At 37.4% G+C, this 22,985-nt stretch overlaps 1 protein-coding gene across 1 annotated transcript; it reads right to left on the bottom strand.

Moving 5' to 3' along the window:
* Positions 1 to 20,307: 20,307 nt before the first annotated feature.
* On the bottom strand, positions 20,308 to 21,716 carry LOC149847206 (AP2/ERF and B3 domain-containing protein Os01g0693400-like). Its single transcript, XM_089998339.1, has one exon. It carries the CDS (start codon positions 21,383 to 21,385, stop codon positions 20,531 to 20,533), a length of 855 nt encoding a protein of 284 aa, XP_089854465.1. The 5' UTR covers positions 21,386 to 21,716; the 3' UTR covers positions 20,308 to 20,530.
* Positions 21,717 to 22,985: the final 1,269 nt, after the last annotated feature.

Genomic DNA, 22,985 nt, shown 5'->3' with positions numbered 1-22,985 from the left:
GAAGATGAGAGCGATAATGGTATGTATTTATTATATTAATAAACATTGTAATATACTAGTTACCATGAATTATATTATCATAAACATTATAATTCTTAATTATTAATTCCTACTGTAATTATTACTTTATAGGAGTCATACGAGCAACAGATGGTAGAGCGATATGGCGATGACTCCGCTCAACATCCGTCTTTTGATCCTGCAGTATACGTGACTGTAACCGGTGAACCCAAAAAGGGTTGTGTGTTCGGGTTTGGAGTAACACAGACACCACACCAGTCGTTGGCTCCTGCAGTCAGGGCTTTTAGAGTTCTCCCGCCAGCATCAACTCCCATCATCCGATTGACCCGGCTATTTCTTGGGATGGTATCCGCCAGCTTCTTCTTGACACAATGCGAGACTTTTTATATGAAGTCATTCCCATCCTTGTCTATAATGAGTTGTGCAACTTTTTTTGAGACAGGAAAACTTCGTTTGCATTCAACATGAGCTCTGGTGCCCGTCAGGTATGAATGATTGAATCACTATAAATTTTTATTGCTAGCATTAAAACACATGTATGCTTGATTGAATTACTATAAAAGTTTTTTGACAACCTTAGAACACATATAAACATGATTTTATCACTATGAAAGTTTTTTGATTGCCTTATAACACATATATGCAAGATTGAATTACTATGAAAGTTTTTTGACAACCTTAGAACATATATAAGCATGATTTCATCACTATGAAAGTTTTTTGACTGCCTTATAACGCATTTATGCATGATTTAATTACTATGAAAGTTTTTGACAACCTTAGAACACATATAAACATAATTTCATCACTATGAAAGTTTTTTGACTGCCTTATAACACATATATGCATGCTTAAATTACTATAAAAGTTTTTTGACAACCTTAATACACATATAAGAATGATTTCATCACTATGAAAGTTTTTTGACTGCTTTATAACACATATATGCATGATTGAAGTACTATAAGAGTTTTTTGACAACCTTAGAACACATATAAGCATGATTTCATCACTATGAAAGTTTTTTGTCTGCCTTATAACATATATAAGCATGATTGAATCACTATGAAAGCTTTTTGACTGCCTTATAACACATATATGCATGATTATGATACATAACACATTTATTTGACAACCTTATAAACCATATATGCATGCTTGAATCACTATGACATTTTTTTGACAACCTTAGAATAAATATCTGCATAATTGAATCACTATGAATTTTTTTGTCAGCCTTAGAACACATATCTGAATTCTGTTAATGTTCTGCACTTTATTGCTAGTCTATGTGTCATTAAACCATGTTACTTTGATTTTTCTAGATTAGGTGCATTGCATATAATTTATTTCATTATATTTTGTTTATCAATACTAACATTTCAGTTCTCTTGTAGGATGATGGAGATGATCAACGTAGAGGAGCTGATGGAGGCATAGATGAAGAGGCAGATCGAGACAATGAAGAGGATGATGCTTCAAATCTTGGCGATGATTAGATTCATGTATTGAATTTGTTTTACGTACTTGTTGTTTCAAATAAAACTCTTTGTATATGTTCACTTGTAACTAATTAGAACTTGACGAGAATTATAGTGGGTTGTTAAATTTGTTTCACTTATAGCTTGTGCTAAATTTGTTTTACCTGTTTTGTATATGTCTTTTTTATGTGTAGTTTATTTTTTATACACAGGTTATATAAATTCTACAATGAGAAATTTTTTCTCTATATTTATATTTAAAATAATTTTTTTTTAAAAATTTTTTGCGACAGATTAACGATGGATAATATCTGTCGCTACATTCACGACAGATTAGGGATGAATATTAATCTGTCTCAAAAACTGAATCAGCCGATGTTTTGCGACGGAATGCAATCCGTCGTTAAATGGGTGACACAATTTAGCGATGAAAACATATCCATTGTGAAATTTTAGCGACGAATTATCGACAGATATGTATCTGTCGCAAAACTTAATTCGTCACAAATTAGAGATGAAAGTAGCGACATATCAGTTCTGTCACTAATTAGCGATCAAGAAATTGCGACAGACTCTATCCATCACTAAGCTGTCGCCAATTTGTTGCTAAATGGATTAGTGATAGATTTACGATGGATTATCGTCGGATCGCGTCTGTCGCTAATCTGCAGATTTCTTGTAGTGTTGAGATCTCGATGATCTCGCTGTTTGTTACAGCCCGGATAACTAAAGCAAAATTCTATATCAAATCAGAATCATCCTTATCGTGATAACCCAACTGATACTTGAAGCTATATCATAACATTTGTATATCTTATCGTATTAGTTGTATATATATGCTTGTAATACTTGAGCCGTATGCACCAATTGAAAAACGCTATTCTTAGAATTTTTGTCTGTATGATCATATATATATTTTAATAGGGAGGTCAGAGCTGCACATAATCTCTATTGGGCAAGAGAGACCTCGAGTATTTTACCAACCGGAGGCGCACCAATGTGCGGTGTATGATTGGGATGGTAGCCATTTGACACATGCTTTCTAATTTCCAATCAGACTTAATCGGTCGCAATAATATTCGTGCAATCCCTAACGCTATCCATGCTTAGTTATAGACACATCTTTTTTATGGGAGCTTAGTTATGTACACAGTTCCTGTAAGAGCATTTTGATAATGATAATCACCTCTTATGAAAGTCATAAAGGATTAAGACTTATAAAGTAACGTAATCATGTGGGGCGAGAAAATATGCTTAATGATAAGTATGGTATTAGTGCGTTTGACAATGATAATAAACTTTTATGAACGCAAGCTATGGCTTTGAAGGCAATGTAAAATCTTAGAGATTAGTGCATTTTGAAGTTGGCAATGATCTTTCAATGTAAATCATGTAGAGTTAAAGCATAGGGGGCAGTGTCATCATGTGCAACAAAAAGAACGAATAATTGATGGTTAGTTGTAATGGGATCCACCAAGAGGGTCGACCTATGGAGACCGGTTGCTTGTTCTACCTGAACTACGCATCATCTTAGTTGCGTGCCAAAGTTGGTTAGTTGTCAATAAAATATGGAGGGATCGATCAAAATTAGAGATCCAAATTTGGAATCTTGAGGCCACTATCTATTCGACGGTGTGGAAAACAACCTTGTCATCTCTCTCTCTCTACATTCAAATGGAAACCACCTATTTAACATTGAAAACTAAATTGGTCAGCATCATTTATTTGAACCTAGCTAAGAGGGACCTTTTTTTTATTTACCATCAAGAAGCCATCATTATGGTTTGGACATCTCATTACTATATATATATATATATAATCTAACTTTATATAAAATATTATATTAATATTAGTAGCAATGAAATGACTAAAACACTCCGAAATCAATGTAAGTTTTTTTAAATATAAAAATTTCTTTTTAACATAAAAATAATACTTTTCACTTTTCAAAAAAACTATAAAAATCCATATTTCTACTCTGTTTTTTTCAGTTGTCACCATTAGGGCTGGTAAACTAGCCGAAAGAACCTAGCAAGGGCATGTTTGGGCTTGGCTCATTTACTAGTGGATTGAGCTCGTGGCTCGGCTCATGTTGGGGTCTAGGTCTGGTTCCACTATAAGAGAAACCATACCAGGTAAAATAATATTTTCATCATTTTTACAATGAAAATTTAGGGGTCTTAAAAGAAACTAGGGTCCGGCCTTGGTCTGGTATAAAATTTCACAAACTATACCCGGATCAAAGTATTAACCTGGCCATTAGGTTTGGACCTGGGTCTTAATTGGGTTTTCTTATTTATCCCTACATCCAGACCCTAAACCCGACCTGTTCAAACTCCATTTATACATATTTATACACAGTGTATGTATTTTTATATATTATACTTAAAAATATATATTTTTTATAAATTACACCTCATAGTTTATCTTTTATGTATATATATATATATATATATATATATATATATATACATTTTATGCATTCTTCTTTTTATATATTACACAAAATATATATTATTCATAAAAATATGCATTTTATCTTATAAGTGCACTATCGAGCCGAACCTAACCGAACACCTTGTGTTCGGGCTTGACTCGTTTAAGCTAAACGAGCTGGGTGGCTCGGTGCACCAACTATACAAACCGATCAAGAACAAGTTCGTAACGCGCCGAGTCACGAGCAGCTGGGTTTACCAGCCCAAGTCACGATTCAGTAAAACTTTGACATTGAGTTCTTCATTGTTTACCCCTCTCAGTTGTGTCAACTCAATCATTTTAGAGTTACACAGAAGCCACACATTGAAGCCGTGGACTCAAGCATACTGTACGTAGGTTTGGTGAAACCCAATTTGCACAGCATCATAAACAACTATTTCAGATTTTATCATGGAAGAAATGAGGTCATCCAAAAGATATTTCAAACGAGACTTAGCCAATGGACCCTAAGCAAGAAGTGAAGTTTCCTAAGATGAGAAATAGCTATAAAGCTTTGTGCAACTGTTGACATAGACCCAAGTGGTTTGGCATAGTGGGATAGGGCCTAGGCTGCAAATCCCTTGACCATCACCCACCTGCGGAAGCCGAAGCTTGGTGACTGGGGTGGGTCGAAGGGTAAGCCCTCGGAGTATGACGCTGACAGGACAGTGAAAGTATGTAATGCAGGCTGAGCCAGTGTAGCTAGGTCTCTGTGCCTGAATTGGAAGCAGATCAGGTCATGCTGAACATGAGCGTTTTTTCTCATGCCGACATCGTGGCCGTCTGTTTGCATTTTGGATGAATGCCACGTGGTTTTGTTGACTTTTGAGCTTTTTAAAATGCAAATCGGATGGCCAGGATGTCGGCATGAGCAAAAAAGCTCATGTTCAGCATGACCTGATCCGCTTCCCTGCGCCTTGGGGCGGTTTCTCCTATTTAAAGAAAAAAAAAAAAAACTGTTGCATGATACATGCCACAGCCTTGACCACGTTAATTTCTCCACTTGCAATGATGCCTTCCAATTTCCTTGCTGCAAGTTTGATATCAGTGGAGATCTAACCAACCCACTAGAGATCAATTTCATCATTATTTGCCCCATTGGTTTGTTTGCCCCATTTTAGAATGGAATGATTGGCTCATTGTCGATCGGGCTGGGTCCGGTCTGACATAATTAAGCCCAGCTTAATCAGTTAGGAAATGAGCCGCCCATGGACCCACCATGTTTTTAAAGGGGAATGACACGGACCAAGCCAGCCCATGCCTATTGCTGGCTACACCGACCAGCTCATTGTGGGTAGGGATGCAAACAATTCGGATACAGGATGGAGGTTTTGCAATTTTTGGCTGTTCTGGAACGGATTCCTTTTTGAAATTCCATGTATTTAGATGTTCAGGGTCCTAACTGTTTGGATCACTGGCGGAGCCAGGGGTGGGCATGGGTGTGCGGTTGCCCATCCCAGAATTAGAAACCAGGATTTTTTTTCCTCTGACAATGTTAAAGAAAGAATATGCGTCCATGTGTATTTTCTTTTGACGATGGTAGTGCTAATCTTTTCTCTTAATTTTTTTCATCTTATTGAATTGTGTAAAAACCGCAAAAGAGACTGGTTATTAGTTTGTGGGAGTTGGAGTTCTCTCTTGTGAATATTCAACAAAGATCTGTGTGTTTTTCCCTAGCTTCTTCTTTTGTCATTTGTTCTTTGTGAAACCGTGTAACCTACGTTTACTAGGAACCCGGCTCCACTCATCCCTATATCATCCTCTGTGGTCATAACTCCCTCTCGGATCTCATTGGTACTAAGTTGTTTTGATCAATCTGGCCCTATCCATGGGTTCAGCACTGTTGATTTAATAGAAATCAATCTTTTAATAGTGTTCTTTAACAAAAAAAAAACATGATTTTCAATTTTATTGATTTTAACAGTGTTCTTTAACAAAAAAAAACCATGTTTTCATTAATGGTTATTGATTTTTGAATCAGCAAAAAGTCCTGCACATAAGTCGGATTTTGTCTATTCAAATGCCGATCTTCACTAAATGGATGATGTAGATCACATGCACTGGGTCCAATTTGATGAAAATAACTTGCATCGGTGAGGTCCTAATGACAGAAATGGCGATATGGATTACTGGAACCTAAATGTGGTTATGGGTGCCATGCAAAACACTATGCTTGCTTCACTAAATGAAGGAAAAGAGGGATTGAAAATGTGTTGTTATAGTCGGACCACGGGCAGGCCGATGCCATGAAGGCCCTCAGAATGATGAAACCAGATGGTACCATCAATTTGATGGCCATCGCCTTCTCCGGCCAGGGAGGCCGCTTCTAGAAGAGCATGTCAAATCTACCACGCACAACTAAAATTTCTTCTGACGATGGGTGGGCAAAATTTTTTTGGCTTTGCCACTGGTCCGAATAAATGGATCGTCCTTAAAGACCATAGCATTGTCCCCAAGACCCCCCAAGTCTGCCCACCCAACTAAACACTTCTGGCTCCGCCACTGGTTTGGATCCCTCATTGTGGGGATAAGGCAGTTTGACCAAGCCTTGGTCTGTCACTGGGTTGGGCTTAAGCGTAGTTCATGATGTGCTGGGTCTCAGAAAATGAGCCCCAAACGCGACCATTCGCCCTGTCACCCAGTTTGATACCCACACCTAGTCTGATGCAAATGTATGTTTGGCTGTAAATGGGTCGGGCCACTGCTTTTTCCCACATAATTAATTTGGACCTGCTCCGCCCAGGTGTACGTACTCAGTAGGCCTTGCATGTTGAACTGGTCCCAGTTCAAAGCCCACCAGCCTAGACATGGATCAGGCGAGTGTAGGACACATCCAGTTTAGGCTCGAGTTTGGCACATACTTGCATTTATCTTTCTGACAAAGAAGCAATAAACTAACTAGGTTGCAAAAGGGTTGCACCTAATTAGATCCACAAACAAACACACACACAGGAGGCACGGAACTGTTGAGCTGGAAATCTAAGGTGCAAGCTGTATCGACTTACATTCAATATTGTTTGCTAGCCAAGGGTTGGGCTTTGGATCGTAGTTTTCCAAATTTAAAATTATATGACAATTTGACGAGTAAAATTTTGGTACATTGTGAATCTTTGATTTTGCTCCTAACCTTCACATTAAACTCCTTGAGAAACCTGCTCAAATGTCACAGTTACGTTATTCAAAACCCATTTCCCACTAAACAAACAATGTGTAGGCCAATCTAAAAAAAAAAAATGGAAAAAAAAATCTAAAAAGGTGTTTTTTACTCAATAGTTTTGTACCTTCATTATTATAAATGATAATAATATACCCATATCAACAAATGGGTTTCTCGTCAAACGTTGGACGTAAGGCCGCACACTGCACATCCAAAAAAAAATTTGCAAAATCGGATATTTAGCTGTTTTGAACTGCCGCTAAAGCCCGGGTTTCCGCCCAGGGCTTTAGCGGCAGCCAAATCTGCCATTTAAAGTCTCAGACACATTTAAAAAACTGCACGGCTGATTGCGGGCGATCAACGGCACAGAAGTGTCAGATTTTTTTGGACACTTTAGCTGTTTAACTATACGGGTTTCTCTCTCTATATATATATAGAGAGAGAGATTGGAAGGAGATAGGGCTGTTCATATGGCTATCAATGGGTTGGGTTTGTACCAGTTACCCGACTTGACCCAAACTCAATTTCCGGCGTATAAGCATGAAAAGTGTTGAGTCAAATAATATTCAAGTCGACCTGACCAGAGCAATACGTGGGCTGAGTTTGAGTTATAATTTTTGCCAGGTACCTACCCGACCTGAGTATTATATATATATATATATATATATATATATATATATATATATATATATATATATATATATATATATATATATATATATATTCAGTACAAATAAAATTTTGAAATCATGCGGGTCTGGGTTTGGAATTCCATTTTTATGACATGGCAAACCCTGAACCCGAACCTAACAATTTATTATATGGGTGGGTTTGGGTATACCTTGATGGGTCGGGTGCCCAACCCTTTGACAGCCCTAGCTGTGCACGCATAATGGAAAATAAATGTGAAAGTTAGGGGCAACATGAAAAGCATCATCAAGTTCAGTGATTTAGTTTTTGTGGTCAGCAGCATAGATGGGGTTTCTGATCTTGGTTATGCATGAAAGCCAAAGAAGCCTAAGATGTACTTTAAGATTAGATCTAATGGTAACTAGAGGTGGGCACTGGGCCGGGCAGCCCTGCCCATCCTGCCATGACTGGGTCAGGTCAACCTAAACCTAAACATATAAATAGTGGGCATGTTGAGGTTCAGGTTCAACTCATGTAGGGATGGGAATCGGCCTGGCCACATTTACTAATGGGCAGGGTTTTGGCCCGTTTCTTAATGGGTTCGGGTTTGAAGAGAAGCCCATGGACTGGGTCCAGCCCAAACCCATTTATAGGTTATTTTTTTTAATAAAAACTAATACATTAATTTTTAAAATACAAAAAAATAAATTAAATGAAAAAGCACAAAATTCAAAATAACACAAAACCTTTAAAAGCATTTTTTATCATGCTATGATATAACCATGGGTTTTATGCTATGGATGCAAAATCCACATCTAACCATGTTATTATGATGCCCAGAAATTCTTGCAAAGGACAGGGCACCATGCACTGCGTTAACATATTATCAGATGCATTATGATACGATGCTACACCATGTCAGAAAAGTAAATAGTAATAATTAACAAATAGCAAGTTTCCATACAATTAATTAGGTAAATAGTAATAGTTATCCAAATTATTATATAATAGTTAATTTTTAAAAGTTTTATATTACTAAAACAAATAATAAATAACTCAAGCCATCGAGCCAGCCCAGTAGCTCATGGGCTGGCCCACATATATAATGGGCCGGATTTCAGCCCGGTACCTAACGGGCCCAGACCTAAAATCATGGCCCAAACCCTGCCTATGACTGGCCGGGTCAGCTTGGCCCATGGGTTCGCCCGGCCCATTGCCCACCCCTATACTCATGATGACTTGACTTCATCCACAAGCTTGACTTAATTCTACATGAGAAAACTAAGAAGGGTTTGTGAAGTGCGTTTTCAAGTTCATGGACTTATGTGTCTCTACTCTAAGATATGGTTGGTGTTCATGAACTAGGTCACTCATGTCAAGATTTCCTGGGCAAGAATCACAAACCCACATGATTAATCCATGTGAGTGCAGCCGAAAGTTCTGTTTATTACCTCTAATAACAAAAATTTAACATACCTCTTAACGGACAGTGACAATATCCTATATTAAGACATGCATTCCTTGGTCGCCCCACTCAACGTGATATATATATATATATATATATATATATAGATAGATAGATAGAGAGAGAGAGAGAGAGAGAGAGATGAAAATGACTAATGGGGAGGTGAGGGAGAGGGGTTTGTACTAGAGAATAGTTTAACCTTTCATCTTCCTTTCTCTTTTTTATTTAATTTAACAATTTAAAAGACTTATGGAAAAACTCCAGAGGCAACTGTTTTCAATTGCCACCTTGATGCATTAACTACAAGCCAATCACAAACCTTCCTTTATAAATGTAAATTTATTAAAAATCTCATCCACCTTCTTTCACTAGTTACGACATCACATACCTAAAATATAGTCTTTGATAAAACTTGAGGATCATTTAATCAATTCATAAATATGACCATTTCTAGAAACGTCAACAAAATATTATTGGTGTGTTGACATTGCCTTTAATTTCAAAGATGAAAGTTGAATTCAAATCTCGTTGGTGGCATTTACCATTTTTTGTTGAAGATCACTTAATATACAAGTGTAAATATCCAAAAAGAATATTTTGGATGTAAGATTTCTCCTGAGTCTTTACACACTAATTGGATCGGGTACCTAACCTGGTACTTTTTCAAAATTTCTATACCCGAACCCGACCTGATTCTAATTCAAAATCCCAAACCCGCCCATTTTTTATTCGGGTTTATAGTTTGTTTGCCAAACCCGAAAATACGGGTCCCATTATATTCAATCCACAGATCTTAATTACTTTTGAACTTACACATCTTTTTCTTTTTTCTTTTTTTTTTAAAGGCAAGCTGCCCCATGTCGAAGCAGGTTATATGTCCCCCCCCCCCAATAGGGCAGTTAGCTACATCTCATGTTCGGGGTCCCAAAGAGCACCACATATGTAAGCATGTGTGTCTCGTATCCCCATGTTTGTCAACATTAATTAGCGTTGGAGTTTGATGCAATTGCAAAGACTTAAGTACCCTCTCCTCCATTGGTGAAAAAAAAAATGACGATTCTTGAAAAGGAGTGGTTGTAAAGACTTAAGTGCCCCGAAGATGATTATTTAAGACCCAGTCTCTGCACTACAGGATTATCTGAGAAAGAAATCTCCCCTGCAGGAGGCCATGAACATCAACCCTCTCACTCTCTCTCTCCCTTCTATTTATGCTTTTATGCACATCTAACAGAAGATCTTACATTGCTCCATCAAGCATCGACTGACCTGCACATTGACTGTTGTGGAGCCTGATTCAGAGTTTTTACCCTTACAGGAGGAGGCTTTGGAGGCTCATCACAGCGTGGGTAGCATCATTCAACTAAATGAGTTGTAGATTCTGATTCAGAGTTTTTACCCTTACAGGAGAGGGGTCTGGGGGCTCCTCCCAACGAGAGTAGCATCATTCAACTTGAAGAGTTGTGGAGTCTGATTCAAAGTTTTTACCCTTACAGAAAAGGGGGGTCTGAGGGCTCCTCCCAGCGTGGGTAGCATAATTCAACTTGAAGAGTTGTGGAGTCTGATTCAAAGTTTTTACCCTTACAGAAGGAGGGTCTGAGGGCTCCTCCCAGCGTGGGTAGCATCATTCAACTTGAAGAGTTGTAGATTCTGATTCAGAGTTTTTACCCTTACAGAATGAGGGTCTGAGAACTCCTCTCAGCGTGGGTAGCATCATTCAACTTGATGAGTTATGGAGTCTGATTCAGAGTTTTTACCCTTATAGGAGGAGGGTTTGGGGACTCCTCCCAACGTGGATAACATCGTTCAACTTGATTCATTGTGGAGCCTTATTCAGAGTTTTTGCCCTTACAGGAGAAGCGTTTGGGGGCTCCTCCCAGCGTGGGGTAGCATCGTTCAACTTGATTCGTTGTGGAGCCTGATTTAAAGTTTTTTGCCCTTACATGAGGGGGGTCCGGGGGCAGACACACAACTTCCACAAAATTTGAGTTTGAAACTCTCTTCATACCTTCTAAGCAAAAAACAATTGTCTCTGTCATATAAAGCAAATGAGAGAAGATCCCAGCCTCTATAGGGGTATGACACAAATCTAGTCACATGTGTACGTAATGATTTTGGTGGCCAATTATTGTCTACTATCAAACCAATTTTTGCAAACAAAGAAATAAATTTTATTTGAGAAATCGATCACTCTGTCAGAGCAAAATGTTCAGTGTAGGATGCCTAAACCATATAAGCAATTACAGTTTTATATGGAACATGCCCTCATGATAAGACATGTTTTTCAACTTTTTAATATTTTAGCAAACAATATGAAATGTAAAATTCCAACAAGAGTTTAGGGGGGGGGGGGGATTGGAAGCACAACGTCATCCACTATTTAAGTTCTTGAATAGTATCAGAATGCCGAATCTGCTTATTCAAAAAAGTTCTGCATACATGTTTTTAAATCAATTGATCAATATGGCACAAAAACAACAAATGAGATTGTGATTGGTCATACTTAAAACATAAAGAGCATCAGTTTGGCAATGTGATCCCAAACTCCTTTAATCTGTTTTGAGCGAGAAGCCTTCTTTGACCATCAAAATGAGCAACCCATGCTACCCTAAGAGACACTCTTTTAGGCTACATATAATCCTACCACTCATAAGATAGAACATCTTTTTGAATGAAATTGCAGATATTCTTCTTACTAATTTTCGCTGCATATATAGAACCTCTCCACCAGAGTCTATTAGGGGTATGACAAAGATGAAATTCTATGAGATTAAGACACAAACTTTCAAAGCCAGGTTTAAGATTATGCCGATCTACACATAATGCCAACCCATCTTTGACACATTTTCTTCAAATTAACAATCTTATGTGTTTTTTCCTATGTGAGATATCAATTGTGTACTCAGTCAAGAATGTGTCCAAAATCGTGAGACAATCCTGTCTGCAACCTCACAAAACATTAGAAGATTTACCTTAAACACCATATAATCCCCTCCAAAGCTCCAAAACTAATATCTGAATTAGCGCCGCAAATTTTCTTTTTAAAAGAAGTTCCTTAAAAACTTTTATTTTGGAGATACTTAGCGCATGAACTCTACCCATAAAGAGACCCTAAAAAATACATTAATCACAAGCTTAGCTAGGTAAGCGATATTTAACTCCTCAATCCTGTGAATCCCAACACCACCTTCATTTTTTGATTTGCATAGCACCTCCTATGCGATCAAATGCAGCCCTCCCAAAATCTGAATTCAGCCAAAAAAACTCCCTTAACATGGTTTCTAATTGAACCACCTTCTTAGGCATCTTAAAAGACAAAATCTAGAATATAAGAATTGTAGTAAGACTATTTTGAATGAGAAGTAACCTCGCTGCATAGACAATAACGTGGCTAGTTATGTTATAGGCTCAAACATGTATGCAACTGGAAAAAAATCAATAGATAAATTCCTACTAAAGCCCGGTATTAAAACTCATATCAACTGATTCAGGCCGCAACCACCACACCAAAGTTAACCATTCTAAAATTCTTATAGTATGAGAAAAAAATTTGAAATGCATTGCTGAAATCTGCACTAATAGAGCTGATTAACATTAAGTTGGAAAAAGCTAACCAATGGCTAAAATCTTAAAATTTGGTTTTATTGACAGACATTTATGTGGATAAAATATTTAGTTCTAAATTCAATTATATAGTGGAGGTCTAATATGTGTATTATTTGTTGACATTTTTTAACATATGTTTGTCTACCACACCTACGACTTTTGAGCAGAAAAATTGGAGATGTTCATTGTATCAATAAAAATTGTTACAGGTCTAGCTAGGTCACTTATTTTGTTTCACCTCATATGTTGAGGTGCAACCTGAACGTAACAAAGGTTCATATAGAGAATGAGCTTTTTTTCATCGATAGTTAGTAGAGAGAGAGAGAGAGCCCTCTTTCATAGAGAGAGAAAGAAAGGGTAGAGGACGACATTGCACGGATGAATATCAGGTAGGAAGGGAAGAGATGAGATGCTTTGCAATAACCCAAGAAAGAAAGTTTTTGATATGAAAAATTCCTTGGGTGGAGGAATTTTTCTACTAACAAATCAGATTCATAGAAAATTCCCTTTTGTTTGGAATGGATGAAGAAAATTATAAAATTTTCTTACATATTTCTACTTTGCGATTACTTTTCCACTTCCAAACATGCCGCTAAAGAGGTGGGGAAATTTTTCTTATCAAAAGTTTTCTTTTTGCATAAGGGCAACCCATTAACCCTCAAGCCTTCCTATATCTTCATCTTCCTTCCATGCACCTCCATTTTCATCTCTCTCATTCTCTCTCTCTCTATCTCCTTGAAAGGGGGTCCTATCAACCCCTTTTTCCCTATCTTCCTCCAAGAAAAGGCTCACACGTTTAAGCACACAACACTTGTGTGGCTTTTCACACTTTTCAGCCCATTTTTCTCATGCCACACAAACAAACAAAAATTTTCATTTAAAAAACAATTTCATATCAAAACTTCTTATAGAAAAAATTTCTTTTTCTATGAGACATTTTCTTGTTTCCAAAACATGCAAGACGTGTTTACGTGGTCCTTTGTGAGAATCACTGCCTCACATTTTGAGAGGATGATTCTCATAAGCCCCATTTTCTCACACCATTGCAAATGTGACAAATGAGACAGAGAGAATGAGTTAGATACGCTTCATTCTCTCATGAAATGCAAGTTAGAGTCATGGTGTCAAACTCGTGACTCTCATTCTCATGAGAATTCTCTCATGAGAGTTATGAGATAATGATTCTCATAGAAACATCTCAAAGGGCTAAGCAAACGTGTCATTTGTTCTTTTACTTGATTGTGATCAAGTATCACATTCACATCATAGATATTCCACAAATCTATCTAAAAGTAAAAACCCTTATTCTTTCCTCCTAGATAGATAGCATATATGTAAGCTCCGGGCTTTTTTTTTTCTTGATGATGAAGAAACCCTCACTGTGCACGGGGTCACTTAATGGGCCCAACCCCTATAAGGTGACACCCTAGATGAGGATATGACCCACACCTACGACACCAGCAAGGTGGCATCTTCAGCTTAATGCCTTAACACATACCCTGCTGACCATAGCCAGTGTTCAACAGCGTCCATATTAGAGGGAGGAACTTGCTTAAAAACTTTTTACTTAAGATCACGACACAATAGAATTTCATATCCACCAATGAATTTTTGATTATTGGGACATCCCACCCAATCGGCATTTTAGCATATAGCATCATTTGTAAAGAACTAAATTAATTGATTGACGGCTTATATGTGATGACCTGTTATAGAAATATCCATTTGCTAATAAAAACCTTGGGGGCATGCACATAAACTGGCACGTTTTTTGGGGTTAGGCAGATCCCTACCAGGGATTCGAACTTGCAACGTCCCAACACAAGGTGACATGCACTAGCTGCTCCTACATACCAGACAAGCGAAGCCCCGTTGATATCTGGAATGCTTTATTGACATAAAAAGTGAGATTGAGATATGTGAGTACTACATATTAAAATGCCTTGACTTACGAGTACTCATTGATATTTAACTGGTTCAAGAAGTAAGTCCCTGAATCTTTACAGGGAACTTAGCACTCATTGGGAAAGGTGTAGCTTTGGGTTTCATCTCATCCATGGCATTTATGCTATAAGTAACCTATTTAATGTTTAGTAATGATAGGATGCCCATGGAGCACCTACTCCCACCTAATAGAAGCATTTGGTTTTCAATTTATTTGAAAATTTTTGTTGATACAACCCTATAGATATGATCTATAAGTATTATTTAGTAGAAAACAAGTTTTGGATCATGTGATTATAGCATACGTGCAGGTTTTTTAAGATCTTTAAAAATCAAGGGCTCACAATGTATCAAAACTTAATGACTTAAAAAATCTTATTTTTATGTTAAAAAAACATGATCCAAAAAATGATCCCTAGCAAACAAACTATGTTGAGTAGATCTATAAAGTCTGATTGAGAATATACAACCTTCAACTATGATTTCTAGCACATGGGAGTAGGTGCTCCCGGAGCACCATAGCATTACTCTTTTAATGTTAGTGTAGCTTCAAGATGAGAAAAAGCAAAAGGTGGTTCAAGATCTTTAAAGGCAATCTCACAAGTTAAAGAGCACTTGAAATAAAGGGGGAGTTTCATGTATCATTATCACAAGTTAATTAGAATATTTGAAGTGATGGTGTGGGAATTGAAGATGAACATTAGCCTACATAAAAACACACAATGCAAAAGGGAAGAGTTTTTTATGAACACTTTGCCACGAGAATTGATGACTTTGCATGTCTAGAATGAGATACAGTAGCGTTCTTACTGTGGTCCACATCTAATAAATACTTATTTGGCAGATTGGTACTCCAACTTTTGATTATTTTATGGTTCAAGACAATGGTAGTTGAATAGTTTAATGTGTATAACATAGTGCTAATAAGAGCAACTTCTCCATAGGTGATGTATTCTGAATAGTGCTTAAAGGAAGTCAGATTAAGGAGGCGCACTATGGTTTCAAAATTAAGCATAGTTCCAATATTTCAATATTTAAGTAGAATTATTCACACATTAATTATTTTCCCTCCTAAGCTTGGGAACAAAATTAGAAAGATAAAACCCTTACAATGGCAGAGTTCCAATATAGATCGACATATATAGCAGCACAAGTGAAAAAAAGCAAAACGGTTGTATGGGAAAAAGAAAAATGACAAATGAGTTGGGAGGAGGCTATTGTGAATTATGTTAAGAAATATAAAGTGATGGAAGTTGTAGCTCTAACTAGGGGTGGCAATCGGGTCGGGTTGGCGGGTTGGCGTGTCAGCATACCTCAACCCGAACCCGACCCGTTTATTAAACGGGTCGGCTGTGGCAAACACGAACCCAACCCGTTTAATAAACGGGTAACCCGACACGACCCGCCAACCCATTTAATAAATGGGTTGGGTCGGGTAAACGGGTTTTCAGGTTCGCGGGTCGGGTTGGCAGGTTGACGGATCGGGTTGGCAGGTAGGCAGGTTGGCGGGTCGGGTTGACGGGTCGGGTTGGCGGGTTGACGGGTCAGGCAGACGGGTTGGCGGGTCGGGTTGGCGGGTTGACCCACCCGCCTAACCCGTTTATTAAACGGGTCAGCCGGGTTGGCGGGTTGGCATACCCCCAACCCGAACCCGACCTGTTTAATAAACGGGTTACACGGGTCAACCCGTTTATTAAACGGGTTGGCTTAAGCCCAACCCGAACCCGTCTAAGAGGCGGGTTGGCGGGTCGTGTCAGAAATTGCCACCCCTAGCTCTAACTAAGAAATGAAAGATCAATTCTAATAAAGCCAAGTTGAGATATGGATTGATGATGATCATGGTGATAATGATACAACTATTAACGATAAGATATGATCTCAATAATATGCTTGTATTTTGACGCAAATCCGTTTTTTGATTCACAAAGATCTCCGTTACGTCTAACAATTTACTCATTCAACTAAAAAAAAACAAGAGAATATGGTTTAGGGAGAGAAAATAAAGAGAAATCAACTTCAGAATAATTAATCAATCAACCTCTAATCTACATCCACATCCATAAATAGATGAGATTTCCTAATTCTAATCCACCTAAACTTCTTAATATGGCAACCCTCTAAATGATAAAACTTATCATAATCTAATAAATTATGGATATTGAATCCAATATATATTACAAATGAACAAAGTACTAAAATGATCCGGATACAAAATATTCAAATGATAAAAACCAAAACTATGAATCGGATCTAAATGGATCCTTATGGACCCGAGTCATTTTTCATAATAATGTGGAGATGTCAATTTGTTGCCCAATCCTGTGTAGATATTTAATTTATGAATCTATAATTTCTCAAGATATGGCACATTTGGATGTGGATATTGATAGGGAAAATGTGTGGAAAAGAAAAACGTACACTCTTCCCAATTGTTCCAAATAAGAGAATTTTTAACATGCAAAATTTTCTAAATGTCATTTTTTTTTACATGAAAATTTTCTTCATTTCTAGATTTAAAGAAAATTTTCATATGATGAGCTTCTCCTCTCTCTCTCAATTTGATTTTCACGTCACACAAACAATAAAAGGTTTTTTATATGATAATCTCTCATATCCATTTTTTTCCTTTTCATATGAAAATTTCTTTCACGTCAAAACGTTTAAATGCTTGAAAAATATAAGATACATTGGACTTGTAACAAAGCATGTAAATCAATATGCACTTAGAGTAAGCATCTATAAACATAATAGATATAGCTAAAAATTGAGGTGATCAGAGCCTGGCCCCACACTTTGAAATGCATATGACCCATAAATACAACTACGTAATGGAAGTATGAGTAAAAGTGGTCATTGATTAGTTTTTCTTTTGGATGTGATTCACTTACTAAAGATGGACATCTATTGAAATACATTAAGCTAAATATCTCTAAGTTCTAGGTACTAGTAGTGGATAGGAGGGATGGTCTACCCGTTGGTGTTGGTTTCATGAAATTGTGGTTATTATTTTTATAAGATGATCTAATTTAAATTCATTATCTTTATTTAGTTGAAGCTACTATAACTCACTTCTACTCTAGCTGAGCAGCAGTATAGCCTTAATTGCTCAATCAATAGTAAATTCAAAGATCATTATCTCAACTGAACTTGTTGACCAATTATAAATTATGTACAAGTAGGACGTGGAGTATATTAAGAACAAATTTGGATTAGCAGTATAACCTTTAAAGAAACCAACATATTTGATATTTAAACTTGAACCATTCTTAATTTTAACCATAAAATTCCTTGGTACTTTGGATGAGGTGAAGTGCAGCATGACATGCTTTATAGGCATGTTGACTTGTATTATATGGTATTTTGGATTGAGATGTAATTTGATGAAATTGAAGGGATGCATGCCTAGGCTTGCTGCAAATTTGACATATTAGTTGTATACGATACACATCAGCGTTACATGAAGGACCATGATAATATCCATCTAGAATTCTATTTCTAGCAAATGGATCATGTCAAACATATTTAAGGGGTCTAATTTGCAAAGCATGGCTTGGAACATGAAAATGAGCAATGTCAGAGAGAGAGAGAGAGAGCAGCTCATAAACAGTTTTATGTCGTAAAATGATCTAAACATTACCCAAAAACATAGTTGCATGAATTTTTTACTCAATCAACACCTGTGTAGCTGTGTTTTTTGGTTGCTTATTCATTAAAATTATACTTTTGATAAAAATCAATTTTAGAGAAAAACCTTGTTTTTTATATCAAGTTTTTGGTGGAATGTGAGTGATTTTCTATTCGTTCCAAAAATGCATCTAAACATGGAAATGGCTAATTAATCTAATACTTATTTCTACTAATTGAGCTGTAGAGAATACATTTATATGTTCATGATTAAGCAAGCAACCAAAATTTTTTGTTATTTGAAGCCGTTTAGGAGAGTTTAAGAAATAAGAGCGTTTAAGAACTACTCATTACTAGAGAGAAATGAGTAGTTCTTAAACACTTTTATGTCTTAAACTGTACTAAAATGCTTCAAAGAAACAAAAAAAAAAATGGATGTTTGCTTATATATATATATATATATATATATAGATAGATAGATAGATAGATAGATAGATAGATATATATATATATATATATATATATATATATATATATATATATATATATATATATATATATATATATATATATATAGAGAGAGAGAGAGAGAGAGAGAGAGAGAGAGAGAGAGATGCCATCTCACAGCACATCTGCCTCACATGTGCTGTTACATATGCAGGTACATGATTAATGAAACCCGAATGATTCAGTGTGCTCAAGCAGAGATGTAAGAATTTGGATTTTGGGTGCGGTCCACCCATGACTTGTGCTTCCTATATATGAACTCCCCATGTCAAAGCCTCAGACTTGAGATCCTCAAATGCACCCCCCCCAACCCCCCACAACATGAGGTGTTCATGTCAGAGACTCAACCACCTGACCTGAAGCCCACAGATTCAAATTCTTTAGTTTCCAATATTGTCTTTAAATATCACACTTTTGTGGATCCCTTGTGCCCAAATGGTCCACCCTTATAGGCCATCATGAGCACCAACCAGTCCCACAGAATGTGATACCAAAAGGCATTTATCATAAGAAGGTCAAGTCATTTTCTAAGCAATAAGTATTAGGTGATGCTTAATTCTTCACAATATGTACTTGAAGAAATCACTTTCTCAAGGTTCAATCAATGTGTTCTACTCAAGCCTTAAGGTATTGTAATCATTTTGAAAGCATGATTTATTTTACCAAAGTGACGTAATCACTATAATGACTAATCCAATGTGCTAGTTGGGTTGATAGAGTAACAATATCTAGGACTAAGGCTCTTAAAGAGTCGGGTATCGAACCCACTAGAATGCACCCAAACCCATCTTATTAACAAGCATGCGGACTCGGGTTACATCAGTTAAAAAAAAATAGAACCCCATACCTGACCCACATAATTTAAAGGGATTTTTTTGAAAGGCAACGCTGGGGTTAGGCAGACCCTACCAGTTACACAACATAGCTCCTACCAAACAAGCGAAGCCCCGTTGTTTATTTAAAGGGATTTATTACATACTTTTTTACATGAAAAATATACAAGGAAAAGCTTATGTCAGATAGGTTGGGTTAGATACCTGATAAAAATCATAGCTCAAACAATCAGACCCACATCCTACTTGGGTTGGATTTAACTGACCCAAATAACTTTTGGATCGAAACTTTTTAGGCATGTATCTGCATATCTGGGTTCAGGTCGTGATACCCGAGACAAACCTGACTCATATTTGACAGTCATGGACTTCAACACGGACCTATCAAAGTAAGTCAATTTGGTTTATCATGTTGGTTTCTGATTTGGATCCAACCCTGAAAACCAGCACCGTCCAACTTCATATATATATATACAAGAATTAAACAAATAATTGGAATTTTTATGAGATAATCTGGGTCCAGTTGTGTCCCCTAGCTTGGCTCAGAGGAAACAAAACCAGCACATGTCAATGACAAAGGGTGCGATATAAATTTCCTATTAAACAATCATTAATCAGTCCTAATTAATCACATATTATTGTGCTAAACAGGAATCAAATACCAATAAATTCCACACGTGACATAATTTAATGAACATGCTGGTTTTCCCCAAAAACATCTAATAAATTTCTTTCCAATCTTACCCTTGATCAAGTGAGCGAATCCCCTCTGCATCCATCCCCGGCTGGTTCAGTCATCCCCGCTCCCAGCCGGGCAATCCAAATTGACGCCAAACAATCTGAGCCGTTTAACTCTGGCATCCGACTGATCCCTGCCTTCCGATGCAGGCCCTTGGTTGGTGACATAGAACACAGGTGTTGGCAAGAAGAACTGCTGACTGCATTGCGTCAGGGCCGGCACGATTGGCTGCGGTGCTGGGTCGGGATGCAGCTCGGCTCGGCGCCTGCAGCCAATGAAGAGTTGCCAGTCGGCTCCGCCATTGATCGGGCAGCGCAGGAACGACACAATGTCGCCGGCATCAAGCCGGTTCTCCTTGATGAACCGGCTCCACCCCTTGGTGAGCACGTAGCTCTGGCTGCTGTTCCAGTATGAGTACCTGAACCTCCACGGCTTCCCACTGGAATCCTCGAAGCTCAGCAGCAGGCCTTTCTCGCTCACGGCGGAGTCCGTTGGGAAGTACCGCTCGGCGTGCTGCTTCGGTATGACGAGCCGGTTGAGCTTGCCGACGTCGCTTGGGGTGAGAGGCTTGTCGAACATGTGCTCCTTTGTGGGCGCATTGGAGGCTTCGGCTTGAGCCGAGCCGGAAAAAATCGGAGAGTGGGAGGAGAGTGGCCGGAAGTTGGTGACGGCATCGTGGCCACGAAACATGATGGCGGCACGGTTGTAGGAGCGGGCGGCTTCTTCTTCATAGTCTAAAGTGGCGAGCCGGTGATGGTTCTCGTATATCTGGGTGCCCCACCGGCCATTGGTCTGAGAAACCACGCCCTTGTACTGAGAGGAAGGTGGATTTGGATGGAGCATTTGCTCCTCTCTAAATAATGATGTTGAGGGCATTAGGAGGTGCATCTCTTCCTCATACTCCATTATGGTTGCTTGCTTTCATGGGGAAGAGGATGAAGAAGAAGAACAAGAAATGAAAGGTGGTTTTTTGGAGATGAGATTAGGAAAGGAAGTAAGATGCAGAGATTTGCGGCTTCTGGGGGTGAGAGAGAATCGGAGAAATGGAACAGGGAAATAAGGAAGAGTTGCTAGGAAAAAGTCATTTGGAGGGACATGAAACAAAAGCAAAACTATTAGAGGTGGTAAATATACAAGTTGAAAGGTATTGGACTTCTCTCCCTTCTAATATGAGAAAGAGAGAGAGTCCATCTTTATCTCATCATTATAAAGGAAAATAGAATAAACTATCAATCCACTCAAAGGCGGATGCACTTCCCCTCAAAAAGCTAGTTTTGTCCTCTCTCTCTCTCTCTCTCTCTCTCTCTTATATAAAACATGGATAGGTTTTAGAGTTGTTTAAAAAAATATAAACTTTCCAATTGGGGAAGTGGAGGGTTGGAGATAAAATATCCAAATAGGGTTGTACGTACGCTTCTTAACGTAGATGTGTGCTATTTGAGTCCGCACGCACATATTTTCATCATCCCTGCATAAACGAAATCTCTCTCTCTCTCTCTCTCTCTCTCTCTCTCTATATATATATATATATATATATATATATATATATATATATATATAGCAGTGGTAATATACCCGACCCCGTACCTGATGGTCTTTTTTTCGAAAATCCAACCTTATGGATGTGTTCTGCATGATCGATTCACTAGAAATCAATTCTTAGATCATGCATTTTAGATGAATAAAACAGTTTTTGGAACCTCAAAATTTTTAAAAAAGTATACACCATTGATTTTGAAACCTTATTAAAACCTATCCATGCATCGGAATGAAATGATCCAAGACCCAATTCCTATGAAAACACGCACATAGAACACCTGTAAGGTTAGAATTTCAAAAAAATACCAATTTTTTTAAAAACCCATCTGATACAAGTGGGGCATGAATGGGTAGCTTTCATATATATATATATATATATATATATATATATATATATATATATATATATGGGTTAATATTGTCTACTAATGAAGGTACGGAACTAATGAGCAGAAATTATATTTTTCTTTAAAAGTTTCCAATTTTTGTAAATCAAATGTTACGAATGTGATCTACATGATTTGTTTAGTAGGAAACTTGTTTTAAATCATGTGATTATGGCAAGTAATTAGGTTTTTAAAAGAGTTCAAAACTCAACGCCCACAATGTGCTAAAATTTCATAACTCAAAAGATCACATGACATACAAAAACAAGATCCAAGGCTTAATCCTGTGCAAACAAACCATGTTGAATACATTTATGTGGTTAGATTGAGTCGATACAACTTGCACCTATGATTTCTAGCTCATTAGTTTCGTACCTTCATTAGTAGCCAATGTTTATATCATTACCATGGCACATTATAATTTTTTGTTGATTTTTTGACCTCTCGATCAGCCTGCTTGAGTACCATTCTTTTGATTCAATCATCTTTCTTAATAAAAAATCTGTACAGAACATAGAACTTGATCCTCTACATTTATATACTTTTGATGATATTAGACACCACAAACTTAAGATTTGAAG

Source organism: Nuphar pumila, chromosome 2 (assembly GCF_984573655.1).
Source record: "Nuphar pumila chromosome 2, dmNupPumi1.hap1.1, whole genome shotgun sequence".
Taxonomy (NCBI): domain Eukaryota; kingdom Viridiplantae; phylum Streptophyta; class Magnoliopsida; order Nymphaeales; family Nymphaeaceae; genus Nuphar; species Nuphar pumila.
This window is presented reverse-complemented; position numbering and strand designations above follow the sequence as displayed.